At 48.4% G+C, this 18619-nt stretch overlaps 1 protein-coding gene across 5 annotated transcripts in view; it reads right to left on the bottom strand.

The window, feature by feature from the left end:
* Window positions 1–3193: 3193 nt before the first annotated feature.
* Window positions 3194–18619, bottom strand: part of LOC309873060 (uncharacterized protein C3orf20) — a 90536-nt gene continuing 75110 nt past the window's right edge. For all 5 annotated transcript variants that reach the window (XM_082748014.1, XM_082748013.1, XM_082748011.1 and 2 more), the window contains 5 exons: window positions 15072–15375; window positions 12896–13003; window positions 10882–11024; window positions 4085–4219; window positions 3194–3420 (listed from right to left, as the gene is read on the bottom strand). In XM_082748014.1, the coding sequence (XP_082604140.1) occupies window positions 3324–3420; window positions 4085–4219; window positions 10882–11024; window positions 12896–13003; window positions 15072–15375 (787 nt within the window). In that variant the 3' untranslated portion in view covers window positions 3194–3323. The remainder of the gene's footprint in view (window positions 3421–4084; window positions 4220–10881; window positions 11025–12895; window positions 13004–15071; window positions 15376–18619) is intronic.

Here is an 18619-nt window from a genome sequence, read left to right as displayed (position 1 = left end):
CATTTGTTTTAGCTTATATTTTTTAATTTTTGGATTTTTAGCTCACGCTCAACTGGATTATCTCTGTGGGAATCCTATGAAATTTAGGTTGAGAATGAACATCTTCAGAGAGGATTTGTTTGCTTCCATCAAGCATTCTTAGGGTTTCCTAGATCTCGTGGACAGCATGTATGTATGTGTAAACCCAAAATCTCTCTGAAGACAGACCTGGGTTATACATCATTGAGGGATCCTTAACTTTTTTTTTCCTCTAAGGTTAAGATATTCAAATTCCCATGTCCTTTTATATCAAGGGTACCAGATTTATATTTGGGAGTCTTATTTAAAGCTTGGTATCTTGCTCAGGCCCAAGGTTTTGTCTCATGTCTCTCTACAACCAGAAAGCCCATGTTCTGGGTCATTGGGATGAACAAAACAGCCTCAGGACAGCCGTGGTTTGAGTGCTTGCTTACTACTTAGTTTCCTGAGTCCTTTTTTTCACCGCCTGTAGATTTTCCTTTCTACTGTGTGAGCTCCTATATGCATTAAAAGAGTATTTATGTTATTCAACATTTCTATGTGGTTTGCAATGTAATTTTCTAAAGATTTATTTATTTATTTGACAGAGCAGAAGTAGACAGAGCAGCAAGCAGCAGAAGATGGAGAAGCAGGCTCTTTGCTGAGCAGGGCGCCTGATGTGGGGCTTGATCCCTGGATCCTGTGATCATGACCTGAGCCAAAGGCAGCTGCTTAACCAACTGAGCCACCCAGGTTCCCCCCCCCCCACAATGTAATGTTTTCAGGCCCTTTAATTCATACTATTTTGGGAACTGGAAGTCTGATCTTTGTCTTGCCTGGTTCCCTCTTCCTCTGGCCCTGGCAGGAGGGGAAAGAATGGATTCAGCATCAAGGTCTTTGCCTAATGCAACCATACGCTGACTGTATGGCCTCTGGCAGTCCCTTCCTTTCTCAGAGTCTCAGTCTCCCTCTTTATAAAGTGAGAGATTAGATGCTCTAATCCCTGCTTTTCCTTCCAGTTATAATTTTCTTTCAGTCCATTCATCATAATCTTCTCTTTTCCGGGGGGCTTTCTAATGGGTCACCAGGAACGACAACTGGGGAAAGAGTGCTCAGTGATAAGGGCATCCTCCTCCCATTTCCTAGACACCTTGGGGCTACTGACCATTAAGTGTCCCCCGATGGACTGAGTATCTAGGAGGTGAGTAATTTGGTTATTCCTTACTTCCCTACTGGCACAGATAGCACACAGCAAGTCCTCCTAACAAAACCTACATCTAGGCTCTGGCTCTAATTTCACCCTCACTTCCCCCAAGAAATCTTTCTAAAAACTGACATCCAGATAGAGGAGAGGACTACTCCATGGATGGCAAAAATTGATAGTTAACTGGCAGTGGTTGCCTGGACCTTTGTGCTAAGGATATTTTCTGAACCATCATTTGAGTTCAAAGTGTTGTGATTGATTAATGATGCCTGCAGGGGCCTGGGCAGAACACACAGTACCATGGATGACATGTATTTGCCATCTCTGGAGTGTCCATTCAAGTCATGCTATATCTTTTTGCTTTAGAAAGCCTTGGACCTCCCTAATCCAAGAAAGATGACAGGAGGGAGCTTTAAGGAAAAGTCTAGCTGCTCTAGTGAGACAAGAGTTTAAGACTCTTTCAGATAATTTCACATCTTCCCATCATACCTCGTTTGTTGAGGGCATTGTTGAGGGGGTGAAGCCTTATCCTCCTCTCCTGGTGTTTCTCTGGAGAAAGCGGCTCCTCCTTTTCTCCCTTCTCAAGGGACAATTTGATTATGTAGCACTGGATATTCACTGGGCCCTATTTCACAAGTGGGAGACCTCCCTTCTCAAGTCTGCATATTTTGGGCCCATTTTCAATGTGGCAAGCACCCTGAGTCAACTGGGGCCTGCCCTGTAGAGATAGTTCTGTGGTTCCTGTGCACACAGCTTCTGAAGTACACAACTTAGCAACCAGGCCCAAGGGTTCAATTCGGGAAGGAAGGTAGGAGGTCCAGTGTCTCCATTCCAATGTCCTGCCTGAGGGGCTTCAGAGTGCCTGCATGCCAGCACAGAGGTAGACTTGTTTTCCCTTGCCTTCTAATCCTTATATGCCCTTGTGCTCGGAGAGGGGGTTATGGAGGGAGAGTAGTTAGATGCCCAGGACCCCTAGAAAATATCAAACCCTTATGTATGAAGAGATGCAGGCTTAAGAACATAGGATGTCATTTCAAATCCATTTTTAGGGGAATATATGTGTAATTCAAAACAGGCCTTTGAATGATATAAAGGATAAAAATTAAACCTCAAAAAATTCAGATGAGAAAAACATCTATTCCAAAGGAGCACAAGTAGTTAAGTGTAGAGCTCCTCACCAAACACAGCCCACAGATCAGGGCCTAAACTCTTTTCAAAGTGTGGAGAACCAGGCAGACCCTCTGGGGTCCAGGCCCTGCTCTGGCAAGTGGCTCTCGGGAGACTCAGACAAACATACCCAGAGCTGATGACTGCCACCGGGGAGGTAGTCAACCCCTGAGAGGTGCAGAAGGGGCTGCCATCTCAGGGCTCCTGATGCTGGTAAGGACTCTTCAGGCCTGTCAGCTCGAGAAGGGGTGTCTAATCCACCAAAGAGTACTGAGGCTGGCCTACATGGGGACATTTACACACGGGGGTGCCGCAGGAATTCTGGCTTTTGGGATCCACCAAAGGGTCCCCAGACACGGTCTGCCGCCATCTTTTCCATCCCATTCTGTGCCCCTTTCCCTTATTCTCCCTCTTCCCTAGTTTCCTCCTCCCTCAGTCCTTGCCCTGCCCACTTCTCAGTGGCTCTCTTATCTCTCCCTCCGTCTTTTCTTCCATCTGTTTTTCCTCTCCATCTCGGTCTCTCTCCTCCGTCTTCTCTCTCATCCACTCTTACCCACCTGGGCCAGAAGCAGAGCCCTTTTCCACCCTGTTAAGGGTCGGAGGGCACACTTTAGTCCCATCCACGACCTCCTCAGAGTTAATATACCCTTTGGCTTGGCCCCCTTGCAGTGAGGCATCTGTTTCCTTGGGAATGTAGGATTTTCTGGCTGATTAACTGGTTACAGAGGAAGCTCTGGGTCAGAGAAACCAAGTTTCCATGAATTCAGCCTAGAACAGGGCTGAGGGGCCTTGTAGGAGCCAGCGTATCCCATGGCCTCACCCAGATGCTGGAGACATGCTTATTTATTATGCAGAGGCTCAGAGAAAGGGGGTAGGGGAGTTGGGAGGCAGGGCTGGGTGGACGTGAGAGGAGCTGTGTCCAGGCCTAGAGCTCTGGGTAGCCACAGGGACAGCATCACCGCTTGGAGGCCTGTTTTTTCCAGGGGACCACCTTCTTACTGCCCCTCCTGACTTTGCTGAGAACAGGCAAATCCACTTCAGGCGATTTCATTCTAAAAATCAAAATAGAGAGAAGCAAATGCTGAGAAATGGATGGAGAGAACTGGTGTAAACAGCGCTCAGAGCCCTGCCCTGGCCTGAGCAGAAGTGGGCCTGGCCCTCTGCCTTGCACAGCTGAAGCCCTCTGCGTGTTGCTCCAACCTGGAGGTCCCAGCGGTACCTGTGACCTTTCTAGGGGCTCACAAGTTTGCTTTTCTATTTTCATAAGAAATGTGTGATTTTTACACTCTTACAGAATATGTAATTCGCTTCAGTCAATGTGGCCAAGTTAGTAGACTTCTGACAGGTCTAGAAAGTTTCCTGTAGGGAGACAACAGGCAGTGTCTACCCTTCTCAGATTGATGGTCTGGGTTGTAGGGTTTCACAGCAGAGACTACACAAGACCTCAATCTCTACCACCCAGGCCACTGCCTGCAGCTCCAGGGAGCAGGCTTGGTGCCCAGCTGGACATGGTGGTGATGAAATGGGCCAGATCAGGGATGGCTGGAGATGACCCACGCCCAGGGGAGGGGGGAGGGGGAAGTGACTTGCCCAAAGCCACTTAGCCCCACAGGAACTCTGTGGACTGTGGCAGAGCCAGGGGTCCTGCTGTGAGCCATGCCCCTTCTGTTGACCACAGGAGGGCCCCTCGGCCCCGGGGCTGGGGTGGCCACCTACTTCTTCTCGGCTTCAGGAGGGGACTCCTCCACCTTGTCCCCCATGGCCAACGAGGAGAAGCTTTGTTGGATATCTTCCGATATTGCTTTCTTGGCTGAGTCAGGGTCTTCCGGGACTGGGGTGGAGGTTGGAACGCTGTAAGGGAGGAAGGAAAGGGAGGGCAAGGCTCAGCAGCGGCACAGCCAGAGGGAGTCCCGAGTTTGCAGCACTGGCTTGGTGCTACCACTTAACATTCCAGCTCCAACAGAAAAAGGGTGCGGGGCTTTTCTTCTCCAGGGTGAGTAATGGAAGAGTCTGACCCCTGGGGACCCAGAGACCCCTGGAGCTTGGTTTTTCTGGCCTCGGTGGAATCACCTTAATTCTATGTCAGCAACACCTGTGCACCCAGCACAGACCATCAGAGAGGCAGGAGGGCTCCATAAAGTGAGCAAAGGAGAGAGCACAGGCGGCCAGGGAAGTAAGCCATCATGCACACCCTTATGGGCTGCTTGTGTCCCCTCCCCAAACTCACAGATTGGTGGAGTCCTAACCCCCAGTACCCCAGACTGTGACCTTATTTGGAAATAGGGTCACTGCAGATGTCATGAGTCAAGAGGAAGTTATACCAGAGTAGGGTGGACCTCTAATTCAACATACCTGGTGTCCTTATAATAAAAAGGCGGGGGGGGGGGGTGCCTGGGTGGCTCAGTGGGTTAAAGCCTCTGCCTTCGGCTCAGATCATGATCTCAGGGTCCTGGGATCAAGACCCACATCGGGCTCTCTGCTCAGCAGGGAGCCTGCTTCCCCCTCTCTCTCTACCTGCCTGTCTGCCTACTTGTGATCTCTCTCTCTCTCTCTCTCTGTCAAATAAATAAATAAATAAATAAATAAATAAACAAAGTCTTTCTAAAAATGGGGGCAATGTGGACACAGACACACAGACAGGAAAATATCACGTGAAGCCTGGAGTAATAATGCTGCCATAAAGTCAAGGAACTACCAGAAACCCAGAGACCGGCCTGGAACCAGGCCTTCCCTAGCACCCTAGCACTTCCCTGCCTGCACCTCTGTGGCCTCCAGAACCATGACACAATACATTTCAGTTTAAGCTACTCAGTGTGTGGACCACTGTTACAGGAGTCTTAGGAAACTAATCAATAGGAGACAGGACAGGCCCTTTTATTCATTGTTTCTTCCTATCTATTGAGCCCCTTCTATGCCACTTGCTTGAGGGCAATGCATTTCAGGGACAAAAGACAAGCAGGGGAGGGAAGAGGAGGGCATCCTCCATTGTTTAGAAAACCCTAGAAAGATAAAAAATGGAAGTATGGGCTGAGCAGTCTCCCCTGTTCCTGGTCCTGGGTGGACAGAGGTGTTAGGGAAGTAGATCCTGGGAGTGAGTCTCTTGGGACTTCCTGAGCACCATGGTGGTGCTCAGGGTTTTTCCTCCTGTCCCCAACCCCATGTCCACCACCCTGGATGGGTCACAGCTCAGCGTTTCCTAGGAACTCAAAGCACAGGTAAATGGAGAAATGGGAGTCCAGCCAAGTGGGACACTGGTAAAGGAATCCTAGGTAAGAGCTACCGATAGCAGGTTACACAATGAGACAGTCAGGGTGACCAGGATGCGGGCAGCATCGGCAGTGTCCCCAGGTGAGGCCCTCCACCAGGCCTGGGGCTGTGTTGGCAAATGAAACATGCTGGCAGCTTGGGAGACGGTCTCCTCTGCCTGGCCCTGGGCGGATGGAGAATGGGACCTGGTGCTACCAGAGTGGGGAGGGTGGGCTCTGGAGACCAAATCAGCCCTTTTCCTTCCCCCTCCCTCAGCTGCAAGCACGCACAGAGCATCTTCCCTAACCCTCCACTTTTAAGTTGTGATTGAAAGTACATAATATAAAATAGACCCATTTGCCAATGCCCAGCTCAGCGGTGTTAAGTACACTTGCATGGCTGTGCAGCCATCACCGCTATCTACCCCCAGACTTTTTCATCTTCCCAAACCGAAACTCTGTCCACAGTAAACACCAACTCCCCATTGTTCCCCCCCCCCCCCCAGCCCCTGACAGCCACCACCCTCCTTTCTTCTCTGTGCATTTGACCTCTAGGGACTTCAGGTAAGTGTTTGTCTTCTTGTGACGGGCTCATTTCACTAAGTATAATGTCCTTGAGTCGCATCCGTGTTGTGACCTATGCTAGAATTTCCTTCCTTTTTAAGGCTGGGCTATAGTCCACTGTATGCACAGGCCACATTTTCTTTATCCATTCATCCACTGATGGACGCTTGGGTTGCTTCCTCTTCCTGGATGTTATGAATAGTGCTGCTATGAACACAGGTATACAAATACCTCTTCGAAACCCCACTTTCAATTCTGTTAGTATCTACCCACAACTGAAATTGTTGGATCATCATTCTCTGTTTGACTTTTTGAGGACGTGCCGTACTATTCTCCACAGCTGCTGTTCTATGTCACAGTCCTGCCTATGGCACATGTGCATTCCAGTGTCTCCACAGCCTTACCAAAACGTGCTGGTTTTGCTTATTTGATGGTAGCCATCCTAATGGGTACGAAGTGGTATTTCACTGTGGTTGTGACTTGCATTCTTCTAGGGATCAGTCCCCTTCACTCATTTTCTCATTGACTTCCGCATCTTTGGATCGGCCAAGGTGAAGCATGTAGAGATCGTGTTCACTTCCAAATCCCCAGTGCTGAGCACAAGCCCGGGCAGGCACTCAGAGTGGCAGGACTTTTACATTAAAAGTGGGGGCTGCTTCCAGGGAGAGGAGCCTCCCATCACTGGAGGCACATGAGGGGCGGCTGGATGACCAGGGCAGCTGGTTATCAGTGGACACTCTGTCAAGCAATCCTTCTTCAGTCTGAACTGGCCTCTGCCTCCCAGGGATAAAAATCAGCTCTAGGTCATCATTCAATGAAAACGCCCAAGAGGGTTCTGTATGCCATGCCCTGGGGCTGAGCAAAGGACACAAAAAAAGGGAGGTAGGCCTTTGAGGCTGGCCCAGCTTAACAGGTGCAGAAGGCCTTGCAGCCCCTTCCCCACCCACGGCCTGCTCCCCAGGGCAGAGCTGGCTTGTCAGGCCCTCATGAATCTCCCCTCAGCTATCCTTGGCCTGGCCTGCCCCTCCCCTTCTGCTCTGCCACAACCCATCTACTCCCAGCAGGGAGCCATCTCACTCTCTGCTGGGGCTTTCAGGCCTCAGTGGGGAGACTTGCCTCCCTGGGCAGCCAAGCTCCTTCGCTGGCCACAGACAGACCTAGCTCTTCTTCCTGCTCATAGCCCTTGCTCCTCCATGGTGGGCTCACAGACCCCAAATCCAGACTGAGGGCTGTCTCTGTGTCTGGCCCCCCTGAGTGCCCAGTGAGCAGCCCAGGCCTTCTGGATCTGTCCTCCAGCTCTGCCCACCTCACTGCATTTACTCTGTAGACCTGTCTCCTCTCCCTCTCACGTCCCTGCCTTGAATCCTTGCACTAGAGCTATACAAAACCAAGCACGCTGAAAGTCTACTCTGGCAAAAAAGATATTCCCACCCAGGGACAGTGAGGGCACCCTCCCACCAGAGCTCTGGATGTGAGGGTGCCTGCCAGCTCCCTCTTGTAACAGAGGACCCAGAAATGAAAACAGTAGCACTCCAGAAACTGCATCTCCTTTGTGCTACACCGCAAGCTTTGACTTCTAAGATGCTTTTTCAACAAAGTGGTCTATTACGCTGGCACTTTCCACATCCACTGACCATATACCTCTCAAAACAAAAAGTGAACATTTGCTCTACTTCCTTCCAAACCACCGTTGGCGGCTGAGCTTACTGCAAACCTCCATTCTGTCATCCTTCCCCATCTAGGGGCCAACTAATCGGTTAGCCTTCCAGGAACACATCCAAGTTACATATTTTGGGGAAAAGTGGACAGGCCGAACACAGAGGTTTGCCCTTCAGCCTGATCACCACTTGCTGGGTGTAGCAGAACAAGCCGAACAAGCAGCTGCCTGAGCCACATTGATCCACCTTGTTCGTAAGGATCTCACCAAAGTCTCACAAGCGATCTCACCCAGTGTCTTCCTTAAAGTTAGATACTCTAGGCTGACAGCGTCTCACTACTATTCCAGTTACCCTTCTGGAAGAGGAATTGGACAAGTGGCTGGCTATAGAACACGTCCAGAAATTCTTTGACATCTTTCCCATCGAGAGGCATGTGGGCTGGCCCTAGGGACCCACAGGCAGTGCAAGAGGATGCTACTGACTTAGGAGGAAACACAGCTCCCACCTGGCTGCATCTCAGGACACTCGCTTTGGAACCCAGCTGCCATATCTGAGGAAGCCCAGGCCACACGGAAAAGCCAGGTGTAAGTGTTCTGGCTGCAAGTGCAGGGACGGCCACGCATGGGAATGAGCAAGTCTTTGAGATGACTCCGGTCACCGTCATCTTCTGACATGACCACATGAGAGAACCCAAGCAAAAACTACCTAGCTGAGCCCCTCAGCCCCCAGACCCTCAGAGACAATAATAGGAAATGGCTGTGTGGTTTTACACCACTGAGCTTGAGGTGGTTCCTTTCACAGATGTAGATAAAAGAACTGTTGTTATGGCAACATTTTCTTGTTGAATTCCATTCCCTTTTTTCTCTAAGTGCCTTTAAACTGCCAACTTAATAGGCCATTCTAGAATTAAGAGGAGTCCTACTGGTTTATAGTCTCAGGAATCCTCCCCTTTCCACTTGCAAAAACCTGGACTGTGCACACATGAGTGTGTCTGTGTGTGTCTGTGTGTTTGTGTGTCTCTCTGTGTATGTGTCTGTGTGTGTGTTTATATGTGTGGGTTTTTGTCTGCATCTGTGTGTGCGTCTGTGTATCTCCGTGTGTCCATGTGTGTGTAGTTTGTTAATTCTCTTGCCACCGTTCCTAAAAACTTACTGAAATCTTCAATTTGTGAGCATGAAGTCCTTTCCGAACCCTTGCATATAACAAATTAGGAGCCTAGAATTCATTAAGTAATGGTGACAGCAGTCACAACTGTAATTTGTAACGTGTCAACAGGTGGTAGTGATGTGCCAGGATCTCACACATGCCTGACTCATCCAATCCTCAGGACCCAGTGCAGTGAAAACTATGCTAATTCTTGCTCTATAGACAAAGCAGCTGAGGCAGGGAGGGTAAGTGGTTCTTGTAAGGACACTGGCAGCCAAATAAAGAGCTATATCTGCTTGTCACTAGTTTGGGCCTCTCTCACTCCCCATCTACCACACGCCCAACACCCCATTAGTCAAATGTCTCTGAATATGCCTTTGCTTGCTGTCTTCGGCACCTTCCAGTGGCTTCCACTCATCCTCAGTTTGGGCCTTCTGGATGGCATCCTCCTACCCCCTCTGTTTTTGGTGTAGTTCTTTCTTGAACCTGAGCAGACCCAGAGCCTCCATTTCTCTTTTTCCTTGGGACTGTCAGTAAGATACCCCAAACCGTCCTCCAGTCTCAGGTGGTGGGGGCTCAGTGACTTTGCTCTCTGCACCTGGCAGCATCTGCCTTTCTTGATGTCTCTGGGCTCCTGGGGATCCTGCCTTCTCTCTCTAGTAAGTGGTCCAGGATGGGACAGCTACAGTTCCTCCTAGAGGAACTTCTTTAGGGTCTGGCAGACGTTCTGGCATGGCTCGAACTCAGTGAGCTGGGGAAAAACTGACTCCAGGGCTCCTAGAAAGCTGAGGGGCCCCGGTGGGAGTGGGGTAGGGTTGCTGTCTGGATTTTGCATGCTAGGGGTGCAGGCACAGGGAGCCCCTGTGTTCAGGCAGGTAATGCTTTGTATATGTGTTTGCTCCTTACTTTATGTTTTTTTAAGCTTTTATTTATTTATTTCACAGAGAGAGAGAGAGACAGAGAGACAGAGAAAGCAGAAGCACAAGCAGGGGGATTTGGAGAGGGAGAAGCAGGCTTCCCGCTGATCAGGGAGCCCCACGGGACCTAATCCCAGGACCCTGGCATCACAACCTGAGCCAAAGGCAGTCAGTTAATGACTGAGCCACCCAGGTGCCCTCACCTTATAGTTTATATGACACTTTGGCAAACACACTTTCATAAGAGGTGGGAATTATCATCCTCATTCTAAAGGTGAGGACAGTGAGGATTAGGGAGGCAAATGGTCCCCCGGCCTATAAAGACCAGAGTTGGGGCTCCTGACTTTTCTTGGGACCCCTGACCCAGTAAGGTTTTCACTGTACAACCCAGGCATTTCAGAATACACTCCTAACATAGCCTCCAGCAATGTCATAAACTGTGGGCTCCTTCCCTGGACAAGGCTGCCTGCTTCTTGAGCTAAGAGACCAACCCTTGTTCATCTCACCCAAGCTGTGCCTGGGAGGCACTCAATAGATGGGTGTCACCTGGTTGAAAAGCCTACACTCAGTGGCCAAGAGGCAGCCTCAAGCCAGCACCACCCCACTTCCCTTGCCAAGGGCCTGAGCTCACTTCATGAGGGACCCTTCTCTACGAGCCCCTGATGTAAACAGAGAAGCAGGACAGGGATTACACACAAGATGGGGTAGGTCATGATGGGGAAAAAGGTGGAGGTATCACTAGGACGCCTACTCAAACGTGTCTTCATGATTTCGTGCACTGGGCAAACCATCCCATGTTCCCCTTTCTCCAGAGGGACCTTTTCTTCAACTTGTGTTTCAGAGAAACCAACAGCATGACCTCACTCCCCCTTGCTAACCTGAGAAGTCTTCTGCTTGTTGCCAGCTTCTGTCCTCACCAGTGTCCCTCCCATAATGAGGCCCACCCCGTGCCTGTCCTGCATCCCAAGTTTTTCCCATTTTACCTAAACTTGTAGTTGTCTGGCAGGAAGTAGCCCATCTTGCAGTCCTGTCGAGCCTGGAAGATCTGTTTCAGCAGATTCTGCCTACTGAAGCCATAACCGTTCAAAACACAGCCACCAAAAAGGAGTTTCCCCCCGGCGAACATCTGTGGATACACAGGAAGCACACGGTGGGAGGGGCCCTCAGCACACCAGCACTGAATCTCAGGCCCGTGCCCGGGGCCCTCAGAGCTTATGCATGAAGCCAGGCCTTTCCCTGGTGGTTTTGGTGGTGGGGGAAAGGGTGTTGCCTTCCTCAAGCTGCCCAGTCAGGTGTGGCTGAGCCTGTTCCCCACCCAGGCCTCTCAAGCCAGAGGGCAGCCCCACCATTCCAACCTTTGCCCTTGCCAGCCCACCTGCTCAGATGCCCCTTCACACACAAGTGTTTCTTCCTGCTCAGAGGGTCCCACCACACCCACCTACAGCTGGCTGGCCCACTTATCCCTGTGCACTGATCAGCTGGTCCCATGGGATGGGAGCCTCTGGAGCGTAGGGATCTTGTCCTACTGCTCTCTGTACCCCCATTTTCTAATGTCAGGCTCCAGCAAATAGACATCTGTCTAAAGATTTCTGTGCAAGCATATCCATTAGCATGTTATTTGTTATGTAACCATACCCAGAAAAAACCTAAATGTCCAACAAAAGGCTCACAGGCAGAGGAATCAAATGACAGATTCTCATGTAATGGTTAAAATCACAATTACAAAAGCAGAACCCCAAAGTTAGAAAAAAGACTGAAAAAGCCAAAGGCACACCACGGGTATGGCCTAGATGTTCCGATTGTGCTGGAGCTAGCAGGAGTCCAGTACATACATGGTGCATATATTATGTATATGTATATGTATATGTATATGTATATGTATATGTATATGTATATGTATTGTTAGGACCTATTTAGAAACTGTCCCTACTCCCCTTCCCCCCAGGGGATTTACTTGGAGACAAGTCCCAGAAACCAGCTTCAGGTAACAAAGCCCAGATACAAAGGTGGCTTAGGCCAGGTGGAGACATCTGATCAGTGGGGGGATGCATACTGTCTCCCTGGTTACCAAGGAGTATGGGCCCCGCCCTTTGGGAGCCTTTTGGGCGCCAATCCCAATCAAGGTGTAATAGGCTGGTTCAAATGTCTACTAGGGTAAATTGTAACTCAATTGGTCACCTAGCATCACTGTGGAGTTTCCTGTGTGTGTTACAATCTCATTGGCCACTTGTGCGTGGCCAGGCCTGACTGCATGGCCTTTGCCCTTAAAAGCTAGTCTGTGAAACAGAGAAGGGTCGCCCTCTCTTGTAAGAAGTGCAGCCCTGAACATTCGGTTAGATTCTTGATGCTTGGTGCGAAATAAAGCTTTGCTTGACCTTTGCTTTGTATCAGTCTCGCTCCTTTAATCTCGGACCCATTATTGGGGCATAACATGTATATGTATATATATGTATATATTTTTTACAATCCCCTGTTTTTGGTAAAAAGTTACTTAAAAACAGATGAAGAAGGGAGCACTTGGGCACTTGGGTGGCTCAGTCAGTTAAATGTCCGACTCCTGACTTTGGTTCAGGTCATAATCTCAGGGTCCTGGTATCAAGCCCTGCATGAAGCTCCATGCTCAGTGGAGAGTCTGCTTGAGGATTCTTTCTCTCTTCCTCCCTCTGCCCCTCCCCCTCATAAGTAAATAAATAAATCTCTAAAACAAAACAAAACAAACCAGATGAAGAGAATTTGGTTCTTTAGGTTGGGTATGGCCTGCTCCCTTGAGTCTTCCAGGATGAGGGATGCATGGGGTCAGGTGGGAACAGGAGACTGGACTCCTGCCCTGACTCTGTGTGTTGGGTGACTCTCAGTCAGGCCTTCAGCTCTCTGGGCCTCAGATCTCACAGATGCTCTCTCCTTTCCCCTCCCATTTCTGATTCCACAAGGGTAGGGACTGCAGGAGACTACGTTGGCAAGCGGTTGGCGCTGTATCCCTGGTGGGCCCCAGCTCACCAGAATCATCCCCGGCAACACAGCATACTTCTTCACCAGCAGGGGTGGGTCCTTCTGCAGGGAGCTGTCCAGGTCATACCGCAGCAGGCGGTAGGGGTCATGCCGACACTGCCAAGACAGAAGTAAGCGGTCATCCATCCTACGCCAAGAGGATGCACTGATTTCTGCATTCTCAGGCTAGCCAGCTTCCTGTGAAGTCCCAGATCCCCATTCAACACCACCTCCCAACTCCTGCTCAATGGGCTGTTCAACTCCTGCACACACACCTCCCGTGACCATTGCCATGACCATCGAGGCATCTGGGTCTATCTAGGGCCTTTTGCTGGTGAAGGGTGTCATGGAGATGACTGCCCCTCACCACATGACAGCCACTAGCTCCACCCTCTAGGGTCTGCAGGACTTGACTGTTCCCTCTGCCTGGAAGAAGCCCTACTGGAGATTTGAAGGCATACCATATTCATGGGTGTCCCCATTTTCAGGATTCCTCCACCCTCTACCCACTGCTGGCTGCCTCTCTGGACAGTTCCCTGTCATTAGATCCAGTGCTGGGACCTGAGTCAAACCTACATCACAAGGTGTGGCCTCGTCAATCCAGAGCAATGCTGGTCTCTTCCCCCTCCTCCTTTCTGGAGTTCTTAGTCAGAAAGAGTGCCCACTTCAATGTGGTGACACACCACATTGACACACCCTTTAAAATGGCTAATGTATAATGTTTTCTGGTTTTATCTGCCTTTTATTCCAGGTGCCTCCAGCTGTCCTGCCTAATGTTTCAATTTAAAATGTGAAATCCAGAACTGTATCTGGCATTCTAGCTTTCAGAGCAAGACAATGTTAGGGAACATTTCAGCCTTAATCACATACACTGGAATGGTGAAACCAGAGTCGCTACGAAACCCAACACCTCTCTCCAGATCCATCCTCCACATCCCTTAAATGTGGGCTGCCCACTCCTCCCTCAGATTCAAGGTCAGGACCCATCCCCATCCACGCTACTCATGCTGGGCTGGACTGCTGTGCATTCTATGCTTACAGATAACTAATGCCCTTGAGGTAGATTAAAGGCACCTCTAAGTTCCCACATAGGCAGGGATCCTATATCTATATAGCAATGAGCATAGGGCAGGACTCAATAAGTGTTCACTAAATCTGTGTAAGTTGGGGCCGACTCTAGAAAACAGATACAGCTTGGATGTACAAGACCAGGAAAAGGGCTTTTGGAGTCTAATCAGAAGGGTTCCAATGCCAAGCAGGAAGAAGGGGCAGACGGTGGACCAGAGAGGATATAGGGCCAGAAAACTTGAAGGAAGTCAGCAGGTAGACATGAAGCTGACATGCTCACACAGCATCCTCTGCTCCAGTTAGGGTGGGGATTGTGTTACCCCTGAACTCTGCTAACCCTGCTAGGGATGGCTACTGAGGGAGAATGATGATGAGACTCAGGAATGACCCTGTAGCCAGGACAGGACTAGGAGTGTTCTATGTGCCCCTGACAGATCCTTGAGACGTCAACCACAATGAACAGGGACCCCCTGACCACCTTTGCACAGGCTGCTGCCTCTGACAGGAACACTCACCCACCTGCCCAAACCCTCTCATCCTGGGAGACTCCCTGGCTCTCTGAAGGTGGCAGGTCCTGCTCCCAGCTCCTGAGCCCCTGGAGCTGGCCTTTCATGGTCCTGCTCAGGGCTGCTATAGCTGTTGCTTCACCATGCTGGGAGGCCCCTCTGGGGGTCTGGCACGAGGCCAGCACACAGTAGGAACTTGGCCATAGTCTGTGAACATTCTTGTGTCTTGAGTATCCATTGGTGAGTCCATCTCTGCCCCAAGCATGCATCCCAATACATAACCACAAGCTAGGGGCGGGGGGAGTGCTCTGGATGAAAATGGCAGTAAAGTTCTTAGTCAGAAAGAGTGCCCACTTCAATGTGGTGACATTCGTCTTAGGACAAGAGGATGAGTCAGAGAGAGAGAAGAGAGGCAAAACATGGCAGACAGCATGTCGAAGAGTATATGCAAAGGCCCCAAAAAGAAAAGGAAGTGAGAGGGGGCCCATGTGCTGAGGTTGAAGGACAGTCTCTCTGCCAGATGTTCAGTCCTAGCATCCCTGTGGGTGTCTCCCCCTTGGGGCTCCTGATGCTTGGACCTTGGGACCTCCTCAGCTGGGCCCATGACCCACCTGGATGCAGGGTGAGGCACGGCCCTGCTGCCGGTGACTATAGAGTGTGTCAAGCAGCCACTGGAGCTGTGCGGTGCTGGTGGGGTTCTGGCTTGAGACTATCCCGAAAACCAGGACCTGGCCAGGGTCACGGGGTGCAGACAGGAAGCGCTCTAGCTCCACGTCGGTGACCAGCGGTGCCTTCACCATGCACCTGCAGCCAGCCCGAATGTCTTCCTTGCGAATGAGCTTCCGCAGCACCAGTGGGCAGTCGGAGGGTGAGGCTGCCCACCTGGTGGGGCTGCGCATCTCTCCAGCCTTTCCTCTGCAATGAGGGACAATGGGCCAGTGCTCAGTAAGCCAGGGCTCAGGCCTTGGATGGGGCCCCCTAAACTCTGTGTGCCTCAGTTTCCACAGGTATAAAACTGGTAACTCCTTCATCCACTCAACAAAAAATCTGGAGTCATCCTGAACCCCTTTCTCTCTCTGACACCTCACATCCCATCCAATCTACCAGTAAGCCTGTCTGCTCTATGTTCATGAATGATCTAGAATCCACCCACGTTCCTTCTCCCCTACTCCTACTGACATGGCCCAAGCCACCATCATTTCTTGCTTGGATGCCTGCAAGGGCTCCTAATGGCACTCTTCTTTCTTCCCTGGCCCCCCTTCAATCTATTCTGCACACACCAGATGGCTCCTGTTAGAACCCAAGTCATATCATGTCTCTAATCTCTTTGAAACCCCCCAGTGGCCTTCCACCTTTCACAGAATAAAAGCCTATCTTCCCATGCTGTACATGTTCTGGTCTCCTTCCTCAGTCTCTTGCCCTCTCCAATATTCTCACCTTTGCTTATTGTGCTCAGTTGCTCCAACCTCTGCTTATCCCCCAGCCTTGGGGCTTTGCTCTTGCTGTTCCTTCTGCCTGCCTGGTTTTCCCCCTGGGCAACCACCACACAACTCACTTTCTTTCCCACCTCCTTTATATCTTCGTGCAAATGTCAACTTGTCAGAGAGGCTTTCCCTGACTGTCCTATTTGGAATTGCACCTCTCAACCCTTGATACTCTTTCCCTCTCCCTGGCTATTTTTTCTCCTTAGCATTGCTCACTAGAGCACATATCATACATTTTATTTATTTTGATTATTGTACTTCTTCATTCCAACAGAACATAAATTTCATGAGTTCATGAGTTTGGAGTGTTTTGCTCAGTGAAAAAATAGTTCTTGGCAGATAGTAGATTCAATAGAGTCAATAGAAATTCAATAAATATGTAAACAAATACTAATTAGGTACCTATTATGTGCCAGGCATTGCATTGGATTGTCTCAGCGTTATTGTATTTAGGTAGGAATGAATACCATTCAAATACAAAGTGCTGCTATGATTTTATTCTTATCATTACCACTGTCTTACACTGTGGTTAGCATTGTAAGCACCTACAGCCCCTGGCATAGACATTGTATTGGCTAAATTTGTAATAACCTTATGTGATAGTCTGGACAGAAACAACTATCACTGTCTACAGATTGGAAAACAGAAGATTCCCACTGGGTGAATGGGTTATCCAAGTTCATACAATGATTAAATGACAAGGGCTAGGATTCAAAACCAGGTCAACCTAAAACAAGATCAATGCCAGTAATTTAACTATTCATATTTTCACAGAAGCTGCCTGATTAACTAATACTTGCTAAACTTAAGAATATCTCTTTTTTAAGAATATGAATATCTTGGAGAAAAAAGGTTGGATCTGCTAATCACAACTCATACTAAGATAAATCCAAAATGGATCAAGAATTTAAATGTGAGAAAATTAAGCCATGAACATTCTAATAAAAAATAGGGATGAATCATCTTATAGTCTTAGAGTAGGGAAACCCTTTGATAATTAGGATTCCTAAGTCCAAAGGCTATGAAAGAAAAATACTGATAAATTTAACTACACAGAATAAAAATGAAAAAAACCTGAGTGGCAAGACCATCACAAAGACAAATAACCAATGACAAACTGGGAAGTATGTATATGAAACTTCTATCACAGACAAGTGGTTAGTTTCCCTACTAAGTAAAATACTGTAAGTGAGTTAGAAAAAGTTAATAACCTAGCAAAATATGAACAAATGAATATACAATTCACAGAAAATTATATAAAAATGATTTTTTAAAAGATTTTCCCATTTATTTGAGAGCAAGAGAGTGCAATCAGGGGCAGGGGCAGAGGGAGAGGGAGAGAATCCTCAAGCAGATTCCCTGCTGAGCACAGAGCCTTACATGGGGCCTGATCCCATGACCCTGAGATGATGACTCAAGCTGAAATCAAGAGTTAGATGCCTAACCAACTGAGCCAACCAGGTGCCCCAAAAATGATTTTTAAAATTATACTAATATAAGAGTGGCATAGCAAAATATAAGAGTAGCATAGAGAACCCCAAATCTTTGTCCCTTCACTAAAGCAACAATTAAGCTGGCAAAAAGTGTCAGAATCAACTTTATCAGAACTCTGGAAATGAATTTAAAAGCTTACCACAGTCAAGGAATGCTTAATGAATAAAGAAACTGCTATATTTTGGTAAGAGAGTACTGTGGTGTTTTAACTTACTCACTTCCTATCCCCTGTTCCCCACCTTGGTGGCATCTAACTGAACATGAGGATGGCAGCCCATGTTCCTAGTGTGGTTTGCTGATACCAGAGAGGGTAATATGGATTTTGCTCTCAAGGAACTGTGATTATGTGGTTTGGCATGCCTGGAGATTCCCTAAAGGACTGGCTAAGGGGCTTGCCTTTGTTTCGCTCACCTTGGAACTTTCTCCTGGACAGCATCTGTTAAAATCATTTAAAAGGAAGTATGGGAGATACAATCTCCTGGTTTAAGGGATAACAGACAGGCACATGGCACACAAATGAAAAAACCTGGGAAGATGATGCTGGGAGAAAAATACACAGAGGGGTGGGTATAAAGACTTTGAAAGTTTCCACATATACTAGGGAATCTAAAGGGGCACATACATGTCCAGGGTTGGAACCATGTTTAGAGAAACCTGAGAATACTCTAGTCTTTCATATCTGGATGACATTTGGTCTCTGCCAATGTGGGACATGAAGGACAAAGCAGAGACGTAAACAGCCTGACTGAAAGCACTGAAGGGGTGTATCTTAACACAGTTAATCTGCAAAGACTAGGAGAGTGTTTTTAATTTAATTTAATTTAATTTAATTTATTAATTTATTTATTATTTGGCTCCAGGTATTTAAGAAGTCTGTCAAATTTCACTAGCTGACCACTAAGAAGCTAAACAGAGACTTTATGACCACACATGACAAAGAATGTAGTCTTTATACAAGTAGTCTAGAAAAGTCACTAAACAACTACAAACTATGAGCAACAAAAATAAACCCTGGAAAGAGAGAATAATTTGATTTCTAGAATTACCACATTATGATATTAAAAATGATGTTAAAAATGAAGCACCAAAAGAAACAAGAAAAAAGGAATGAAGAAAAACTATCCCTGAGGAATTCCAGCCATTGTACTTACTAGATAAAGATCTATAAATCAACTGTCCTA

The sequence above is a fragment of the Mustela nivalis genome (genome assembly GCF_964662115.1).
Source record: "Mustela nivalis genome assembly, chromosome: 1".
NCBI lineage: Eukaryota > Metazoa > Chordata > Mammalia > Carnivora > Mustelidae > Mustela > Mustela nivalis.
This window is presented reverse-complemented; position numbering and strand designations above follow the sequence as displayed.